Source organism: Zingiber officinale, chromosome 1A (genome assembly GCF_018446385.1).
Source record: "Zingiber officinale cultivar Zhangliang chromosome 1A, Zo_v1.1, whole genome shotgun sequence".
In the NCBI taxonomy this organism is placed as follows: Eukaryota; Viridiplantae; Streptophyta; class Magnoliopsida; order Zingiberales; family Zingiberaceae; genus Zingiber; species Zingiber officinale.
In genome coordinates, this window is record NC_055987.1 from 117,515,188 (window position 1) to 117,525,710 (window position 10,523).

The 10,523-nt window shown below is 45.2% G+C and overlaps 1 protein-coding gene across 1 annotated transcript; it reads right to left on the reverse strand.

The window, feature by feature from the left end:
- Positions 1–1,187: 1,187 nt before the first annotated feature.
- On the reverse strand, positions 1,188–6,020 carry LOC122029113 (pentatricopeptide repeat-containing protein At1g15510, chloroplastic-like). Its single transcript, XM_042588068.1, has 2 exons — positions 3,281–6,020; positions 1,188–2,059 (listed from the first exon to the last, which is right to left on the reverse strand). Exon 1 carries the CDS (start codon positions 5,980–5,982, stop codon positions 3,343–3,345), a length of 2,640 nt encoding a protein of 879 aa, XP_042444002.1. The 5' UTR covers positions 5,983–6,020; the 3' UTR covers positions 1,188–2,059; positions 3,281–3,342.
- Between the last annotated feature and the right edge of the window lie 4,503 nt (positions 6,021–10,523).

The following is a 10,523-nucleotide window of genomic DNA, read 5'->3' on the forward strand; positions in this document are numbered from 1 at the left end:
ATCCATTTGAAACCTAGTGGTTTACTTCCAGGAGGAAGATCCACAAATTCCCAAGTGTGATTTTGCAAGATAGAGTCTATCTCATATGCAATTACCTCTCTCCAGTGAGATGCATCAGAAGAACCTACAGCTTCTGAGAAACTTTGGGGCTAACTTTCTAACATGAAAGTGATAAAATCTGATCCATAGGATTTTTCTATCAAAGCTCTTTTGCTCCGCCTAAGCTCAACCTCCACTGGTTCCTCATCATCATCTTCACCTTGTGTTTCATATGCCCGTTTTGAGGAGCTAACATCCTCTAGAGTCTTATATGAAAACACATGCTCGAAAAATGAGACATTTCTCTATTCTATTATCGAGTTCTTGTGTATCTCTAGTATTTATGATTCATACACAACAAACTGATACGCACTGCTATTCTGTGCATATCCAATAAATATGCAATCAACAATCTTTGATCCTATCTTAATCCTTTTCGGATCAGGTACCAACACTTTGACAAGACACCCCCACATTCGTAAGTATTTGTAGGACAGTTGTCTTCCATTCCACAACTTATAAAGGCTCTTATCTATTTTATTTTGGGGTACCTTATTTAAAAAGTAATTAGCTGTTAACACAGCTTCCCCCCATATAAACTCTGACAATTCAAAGCTCAATAGAAGAGCATTCATCATCTTCTTTAAAGTTCGATTTTTTCGCTCAGTAAATTCATTTTGTTGAGGAGTATAATGAGCTGTTGTTTCATGTCACACAACTCAACAAACGGTGATACATATTTACCGGCTCATTCACTTAGAACCACCTTAATCTTTCTATTAAGTTATTTTTCAACCCCATTCTTATAAAGAGTAAATTTCTCTATAGCTTCATCCTTACTTTTGAGAAGATACACATAATAATATTTTGTGTTATCATTTACCAAAGTGATGAAATATTTATTATCACCAAGTGTTAATGTACCTTCTAGGTCGCACACATCAATGTGGATTAGGTCAAGTGGTTCGTTACTTCTTTAAATATGTTGAAAGGATGACCTTGTCATTTTCGCCTCAACACAAATCTCGCACTTGTGTTTTGGGTCAAGGTAGAATGTAGGTATGTTTTGCATATTTATTAATCTACGCAACACATTATAGTTAATATGCCCTAGTCTACCATGTCACAAACACGAAGACTCAAGCATATAAGTGGAAGAGCTTCCATTTTTATTTCTCTTGGGTCTAATGGATATTACATGGAGCTTGAATAGCCCATCAGATACATAGCCTCTTCCTATAAACATTTCATTCTTGGACAATACAACTCTATCCGACTCAAAAATAATGTGAAAATCATGCTTGTTTAACAGTGATCGGGACACTAGATTCTTTCGAATCTCCAGAACAAACAACACGTTGTTCAGAGTAAGGTTCTTGCCTGAGATCATCTTCAGCACCACCTTTCCTTAGCTCATGATGTCCGAGGTTGTTGAGTTCCCTATGAACGGTTTGTCTCTAGTGACTTCTTCAAAGTTGTGGAGCAATTCTTTGTTGCAGCACCCATGTCTGGTGGCTCCAGTATCGATCCACCATTGTCGCGGGTTAAAACCGACCAGGTTCAGTTCTGAGACCATTGCGCAGAGGTCGTCCATTTTTGGTCCCTTATTCAGATTGGTCTCCTGCTTCTTCTTCGGCTTCCTTCACTCCGAAGATTTATGACCTACTCTGTCACAGTTGAAGCACTTCTCAGAGAACTTCTTCTTGCTGATGCCTCATCTGGGTTCCATCTTGGAACACTTGGGATTCTTTCATTTCAAGCTTTGACTGTGCTCGACCATGTTGGCTTTCATAGTAGCCTGAGAGAACAGCTTTCTATCTGAACTCTTGTTGTTTTCTTCGATGCAAAGTCTAATAATAAGTTCCTCCACATTCATCTCCTTCCTCTTGTGCTTCAAGTAGTTCTTGAAGTCCTTCTAGCCAAAAGACAGCTTCTCAATGATAGCAGTCATCTGGAAGGTTTCACTCTGAACCATCCCTTCTGAGTGTTTCTTCTTAGATTTTGGGTTGTCAGCTCAATCCTGTGAAAGATATCCACTGTAATTGTAGGATCTTTGACAACAAATAAGAAATAATAGTTTTTTGCAATGGATTTAGGTCAGCTCTTCACTAGTTATTATTTCGATTTTCAATATTTCTTTAAAAATTTATGATAGATAGATCCTATTACAGATACATCCGTATAATAGATCCTTTAGTTTATTATTGGTATATCATAATCCTAACATATGAATGGCTCAAATAATAAATATTTAGATGAATTCAAACAATTCGAGTTTTTACATGTCAATAACACATTTTTTGCATGTAGATCTTTGAGAAGTGGGTGTATGTGTGTCAAGCATATAGGTACTTGTATGCTTAAAGGGCACTACTGATCACCATCAACAAAGTGTAAGAATGTGCTATGTTAGTTTCCACATTGATCATGTTAAAGGAACTTCACTACCAAATATATATATTTAATTTGCCAACTGTTCCACTATGTTTTTTTTACTCTACTAGCTTTGCAAATGGAAGATTTGGAAATGGAATTCCTTGACCCATAAACCTCAGCTCCATTGTAAGCTTTACTTAGTGGTTAACTTCCATGTCCAAGGTTTGTTCTACTTTTCAAGGATAAGTTTGCTGTAAAATGGCTAAACTCAATCTCTAGTCCGACTAATTTTATAGATAGACGGTCTTCCCCTTAATTTATCTATCAAATAAATCAGAGTATAATTTATGCACGCTCAAAAATTGACTTTCACATATTCATCCTATTTAGGATTCAAAGCCAAATCCTCTTATTATTCCTTGAGGCCGTGAGGTTACGCAAGGCTAGCTTTTTTTCTTTCCTCTTTTTTCCCTTTCGTTGGAGTTTTTTTTTTTCCTACCATTGATTTCTTTCCTTCCTCAATCCACACCTAGGAATAAACAAAGCATTAGCATAGTTTATTGAGAGTATTTTGAGTGACAATGGATATGAATTGGTAAATAAATAAATACATAAAGGACAGGAATTTGCTGGTCTGAAAATGGCAGGCATGGTTTGGTAGAATACCCTAGTTGTTTAGGTTCACGAAGTTGTACTGAATTTTCATATAGCAAATGACTTCATCTTACCATTTTGAACAATATATTTAAGATAGCAGTAGACCGCTTATTCGAGTTATTCGCATTCACTTTGATCATCTTTCATCTGAATTTGATATGAACTTAAGCAACCAACATTGAAACAAAATCTAAGAGGAGCAACTTACTGGGGGAAAGAGTAAGCCACATATCTGAAATTTAACCGAGCAGCTTCCATCATATTATCGTTTCAATTGGCACTTCCACTCCAATAACCTTCCTCTCCACACGAGCAGCTTCCATCCTTAAAATGGTGGAATTGTTCGATATCCCTGATTGTTATTTCTCGGCGAACAATATTTGAGATGGATTTCAGAATGGCATGGCAGCTCCGGCACATATATAAGTTTTTGGTAACCCAGATTGGCATTCCAGGTGTGGTATTCATGAGCCCGAAAGCCACTGCTAATCTCTCACTATGGCCGCAAAAGATATCAGACTCAGATGCTTCCATTTCATCGATGGATCCATTATCAGGCAGAACCATGCCTGCTCTTCCTATCCTTTCATACAAGCCACTTAACACTGCATAAATCTGATTTATCTGAGGGTGTGACTCATCGAAGCTGAGAAATGCATGAACAGACCCCTTCACCTCTACCCAACTGCACCCTGGATCGACCACTAGGCCTTTCTCTCTCATCACCTTCCTTACCTTTGCCACTTGATCCCACCTTCCATTATCTCTATACAAGATACATAACAGCTCATAGTACCTAGCACTCGAATCATCCAATTCAAATATTTTTCTGGCAGCAAATTCGCCGAGCTCTAGGTTGTGGTGAATTCTGCATCCATTCAACAAGGCTCCCCATATGGCAGCATCTGGATCGAGAGTCATATCTTTTACAAACTGGTATGCTCGCTCCAAGTGCCCAGCACGACCCAAAAGGTCCACCATGCAAGCATAGTGTTTCAGATTTGGAGTTACTGAGTACTTCATTTTCATGGTATTAAAGTAGTCCCAACCTTGCGAGACCATCCCCGACCTACTACAAGCACACAAGATACCCACCATTGTAACCTCGTCCGGTTGCACACCAGCTTCAATCATCTGGCTGAACAGTGATACAGCGAGATCTCCATGCCCTTTCACAGCATAACCTGTCAGCATGATGTTCCATGAGACAACATCCTTGCTCCTATGCGCATTAAACTGTGTCCTAGCGTATTTAGTCCTTCCACACTTGGCATATAGGTCGAGCAAAGCATTTGGCAAATATCCTTCTGATCCTAACCTTCTTCTCAGAGCTTGGCCATGTATCTCCTTCCCACACATCAATGCTCCAACCGAAGCACAAGCTGATAGGGAAGCTACCAAGGTGGTGGAGTTAGGCAACACATCTACATGCATTTGGCGCAACAAACTCAGAGCGTCAAAGCTCCTGCTGTTGATCCTCAGACCTGAAATAATGGAGCTCCAAGTAATCACATCCTTCTCAGACATGTACTTGAAGACCTCTAGAGCCTTATCGACACACCTACACTTGGAATACATGTCTATCAATGCATTTCCTACCATGGTGCTGGGCATGACCCTCATGTCCTGTGCTAGCTTGTGTACCTTGGTGCCAATGTCTAAACGTCCTAAAGAAGTGCAAGATGAAAGAACAGTGGAAATGGCGATCTCATCCGGAATGACATTGTTATCCCGCATTTGTTCAAACATTTCCAAGGCCTTCTCAGGAAATCCATTTTTCTCATATCCTGATATCGTTGCGGTCCATGATATCACATCCTTGGATTCCAGGCGCAAGAAAATTTTCTCGGCTTCTCCCAAATCCCCAAAGGTGGAGTACATCTGGATCAATGAGTTATGCACTGAAACATCTGCAAGAAAGTTCATCTTTATCACATAGCCATGAATCTCCTTACCAAATTTCCTATCGCACAGCAAATCAGAAGCAGAGATCACGCTCGTCATCGTCTCTGGAACAGGCTCCAGGGAGAGATCCCTCATCGTCAAGAACAGCTCCAGCCCTTCAGCGCAATTCTCATTCTCAAAGTAGCCTGAAATCATCGCATTCCAAGAGATGCAGTCTCTCCTCGGCATACCATCGAACACCTCCCTGGCGACGGCAGAGTTCCCGCACTTGGCATACATGGTGATGAGAGCATTCATGGCATCGATTTCTGTGCTGAATCCGAATCTGATGACATGTGCATGGACCTCCCTTCCTCTGATCAAGTCTGGGACGGCGGCACAAGACCTGAGAATGCAGGGGAACGTGTACAGATCCGGCCGGGCGCCAGCCCAGAGCATGCACTGGTATAAATCTAAGGCCTCGTCGAGAAACCCAGCCTTGGCGTAGCCCCCGATCATCACATTCCAGGAGAAGACGTTCCTCTCGACCATCTTCCCGAACACCGACCACGCAGCGAGTAGGTCGCCGAACCGCACGAGCATGCTCAAGATGGCGTTGCCGAGGCGAACGCTCAAGCTGGAAGCGAAAGAGGAGGTGGAGGAGATGTGGTAACAGACGCGAAAGCCTTGCTCGACGGCGACCTTCCACTCGCAGAGGCGGAGGAGGGCGACGTAGGCGTCATCGTTCAGGCTGCGCCCCTTGGCTTCCGCCAAGAGGCGAAGGGCGCCGTCCAGGTCGCCTCTGATACAGAGGCGGCAGATTTCGGCGTTTGGGTCGGCAGGGCTGAGGGCAGAGGCCTGGAGTGAACCGCGAGCGGCAAGGTGGGAATTTGGGGCGAGTCTGGAGGGAAGACCGAGGGGTTTCGAGCGCGAAAGATTGGCTGGCAGGAGGAGGCGGCGGCGACAAGGGCGGTTGTGGTCGGAGAAGAAGGGCGAATTTGGTGGGCTGCGAGCAGAAAGCGCCATTGGAAGAGAGGAGAAGATGACATGGTCGTCGCTCGTTAGTAGGTGATTTTAGTAAGCAAATAGTAGGGTTTTAAACTCTCCAACAAGATTTTGAGAATATAGTTTTTTTTTTATCCCACAAAAATTAAGTGGGCACCATTTTATTTTTTTTATCCAAGTCATTAAATTTTATTTTTATTTTAGATTTTTATGACCATTGCCAGACTTTTGAAGCAAGAAAGTTGAAAAAAAAGTCCACTTTTTATTAGAAACATCGAAAAGCGGCCCACTTTTATTTTCAAAACTACCTTTAATTTTGAGATTATTGTAACTACGATCCTATATAATTATAATAATTTTGATGATGTAATTATCCTACGATTTTAATAGTTGATCCTGTCCGAAAATTGATCAGATAGATATTGGAATGTAGTGTTATTATTGATCTCCTGTGGACTTTACTCCGACCTGCAACACAAATGGCGTCAGTACCGAATTAGGGAAGGGGTCCCGCCGATGGTCCTTCGACGCTCAAGTTAGTCTCCGGCGAAGAAGAAGCAAAGAGCGGAGCAACAAGAAGACTGTAGTGCAACAGTAAAATATCGCATACCTCTGCCGATGCTTGGACCCCGGCCCCATTTATATAGAGCTCTTGTAGCGAGCGTACAAGCTTCCTAAGGTGGCACGCGCCCCCAAGTTTTCCCTGAAAAAACTCGTCAATAAAGTGTCTCTGACACAGTACTTTAACAGGTCGAGCATATCTCAGAAGTGACAGTGGAAACTTCCGTCGTATGATCCTCTATCTGACCATGCCGCCTGTCAGCGGCACTAGCTCATAAAAGGATATCAAAAGATAGTTTGCTGTGTTTGTTACTTGGCCGAGCGGAATAGCAGCTCAGCCAGAATTTCGTCGTCCACGTGTTGTCTGTTGCATGCTTCCCAAGGCTAGCACGCGCCCCCAAGTTTCCCTTGAAAAAACTCGTCGGTAAAGTATCTCTGACACAGTACCTTAACAGGCCGAGCATATCTCTGAAGTGACAGTAGAAATTTCCGCCGTATGATCCTCTGTCTGACCATGCCGCCTGTCAGCGGCACTAGCTCACAAAAGGATGTCAAAAGATAGTCTGCTGTGTTTGTAGCTTGGCGGAACAGAATAGCCGCTCGGCCAGAATTTCGTCGTCCGCATGTTGTCTGTTGCTGGGCTGAACTGGATAGCCGCCCGGCCGGAAGTCCACTGTCTGCACGCTCTATTGCTGGGCCAAGCGGGATAGCCGCTCGGCCGGATGTCCACTGTCAGCACGTTCTGTTGCTGCGCCGAGCGGGATAGCCGCTTGGCTGAAAGTTCACTGTCCGCATTCTCGGCTTATGTCGAGTATGTTTCTAGGCCGAGCGGAAGAGCCGTTCGGCCCCGTTTCTGCATATTGCTCCCTTTGTCGTCCTCTTATTTGAGCGTCGGGTGGTCGGCTCATGGTCGAGTCAAAGGTGATATTGGATCAGGCCTTTCTCTTCCCGATCGGGACATGCTCGTCCGATCAGCAAATGACTTCTAAGCATTGACCGCCTTAACTTTGACCTCCACGTGGTAACTATCCTCTGAGCAGTGGGGCTCCTCTTCATCACTGCATCACATGTCTCCTCCTCAAGTCTAGTCAAAGCAGGCTGCAAGTCCAACTGACTGGACAAGATTGTGTATGAAGTTTCTCACCCGATCGACCCCCGTGGTCGGCTGGGTGACCGTTATCTGCTGGCTGGCCTCTTGAAGATCGTCGATCGGCCATAGGTATGCTCCCTTAAGCCGATCGGCACAACAAGCCTTCGTACTTGAGCTTCTTTTCTGGGACTTCTCTGGGCAAGCGTGATTCGACTGACCTCACCCAAATTTCTGGGAAATCGTACAAATCCCTGCACATTAAGCCTGAGCGTGCTTCCGTGCCGTTATTAAATGTCTACCTGTAGGGAGGCACCACGTGTCACACTCAATCGCTACCTTAGTTTCCGTGACCTAGATCGGACGGCTCCGGTCGGCCGAGCTCGGGACTTATAAGCTCGCTGCATAGTCTCCTCCTCTACACTTCTTCCTCAAGCGCTCCCGGCGACCATCTTTCTGCTACTGTGCGATCCACATTCTCCGATGATCCTCCGCGCTTCTTCTCCGGCGACCTCTCCCCAGTAAGCTTTCTTCCAACCGTGCTAGTCTTTGAGCTTTTCGGCTTTTCTTCTTGTGTTTCGGTGATACTCCCGTAACTTTTTCCTCTTTCTGTCGCCTTCCTTCCCCTCAACATCCCCTTTTCGTCTGTTTTTGCGATGGCAAGTTCTTCGCAGTTGTCTGCCTCTGTCCCTGGACTTTGGTACACATCCATGGAGTCTAGGTTCGATGGAGGCAACACTGAGAGCTTGAAAGATGTATTCGAAATTCCTTCAAATCATCAGATCGTTTTGTCTTCTCCGTCCGATCGGCCCAATTCTCCACCACCGGCTATATCTGTTTCTTCTAGGATCAGTTTATCGTCGGTTTGTGGTCCCCGCTCCACCCTTTTATCCCAACCGTTTGTAAGTATTTCTGGATTTCCCTTCCTCAATTAGTGCCTAACTCCTTTAGGCTATTGTGCGGAGTCATTGTACTATTCCGTCTACAACATTCCTCTTACCACCGGATCTTTCATTATTTTTATTACCCTAAATTGTCCGATCTGGGGTCTTTCCTCTTCTAGTCTCGAGTCAGTTTAGTTTTCTTCGACAAGATGTCGACCTCCAACAATCACTAAAAAGTATATTTTTTCTTCATGCGTCTTCCCGAGCGGCCAGACTTCCCGACCCACTGGTAGCTCGAAGTGGTGCCTTAACCACCCTTGAAAAGCTACAAGAGTCGATCAGACTACCTAAACGTAGCTTCGATGTTGGCCGATCAGAAGTACGACATCCACAAGTTGTTGCTGAAAGGCGTCCTTTATATCTTTAGCCTAAGTCCGATCCACACTCGGTTGCCGACTAGCCTAGGTATGAAACTTCTTTAATTCTTCCTTTGATGTTAACTGACTAATCTTTCTCTTTTGCAGTCGAAGTCATGTTGAGAGCACGTTTGGCCGGCAAGGAGAAGCTCAAGGATGTCGCGATCAATGCGGTGGCCATTGAAGAACTGGCGAGCCGCTGCCTGCGGCCGGTCGTCTCAAAAGAAGAGCCCCAGGATGAGAGTGATGTGACGCCCATCTTGGTGAGCGGAGGCGAGGCTAGCCATGCGCCGAGCGGAGGAGCCGCCATGGGATCACAACCTCCATACAAGCGACGCCCGATCATCCTGGATGAGGAGCCATCGAGCTCCGCCTCCTTCGATGTACCACTAAATAGGCGCAAGAGGCGCCGAGCAGAGCCTTCATCGTGCTCCGCTACTTCAGGCGTGCGGTCAGCCAAGCAGGTCAAAACTTCGACCCGGACTCCGCTTCAAATGACAACCTCCGTGTCGTCTGATCGGACGCTCTCCTAGGTTGATCTGCTGCAGGGGACTCTTATTGCGCTGCAATGACCTTCATGCCACCGCCTTCGAAGCCCTTGAAGGTAAAAAAAGTCTGGTATCCGTCCGACATCCTCCTTCCGAGCAATCTCGGCTCAATCGGCCCCGAGCGGCCAACACCACATAACGACGATCCTACATCTGCCCACTGATAACTACAGCGAGTCGAGCACCAAGTCTCGGGCCCCCCAGCACCAGATCATCATCCAAGGGTCGCTCGCTAAGATCTGGGACGACGCACGAGCTCGTGCGGCAATGATGCCTCCGGGCGTGCTCACGAACAGCCACACCCAGAATTCTACTGGGGTAAGTTTCACCTTACACTTACATAATTCACTCTCGATCGATGCTTTTATTTACTTGTTGTTTGCAGTACTAGATGGAGAGCCTGACCATGTGCCACATGCTTGCGTTTTTGGAGGAGGAAGTAAAGCAATTGAAGGCATCAGGCGGCCAATCCTTCGCCGCTCAGGAAAATCAGACGCCGAGGTGGCCAAGTTGCGGGCCGCTTTGGAGAGCGAATGGGCTAAGAGCGTCGGGCAGGCCACAATGATGGAGCGGCTCAATAAACAAGTCGTTGGATCGTGAAAGTTGATAGAGGGGGGTGAATATCGATTTAAAAGTCGAAAAGATGATTGAGTACACAGCAGAAAAAATAAAATTAAAGCAACACTAACACAAGTAATTTTTTACCTAGTTCGGAGCCTTGGTTGACTCCTACTCCAAGGTCTGTACTCGTTGAGTGCTTGCGTTGGGCAATCCACTAGCAATTCGAAATATTACAAGTGAAATTACAATTGCTTTAAAAAAAATACCGACAACAATAAGGAATGAAAAAGAGGCGCGTTGTCGGAGGAGCTTCGTAGCGTCGCAGGAACGTAGCATGGTAGAGCAAGTGTTGGAAGATCTTGTTGTTCGTTGTACTTAGCTCCAGGGTGCATCCTCCTTATATAGAGGCTCCGGGCCCTCGGATCCCTTCCGGGCGCCTAGAGTGTGGCGTAGCCCGTCCAACCAGAGTGTTCCACGTGATGTCATGCGTTAGGGATAACTTTTG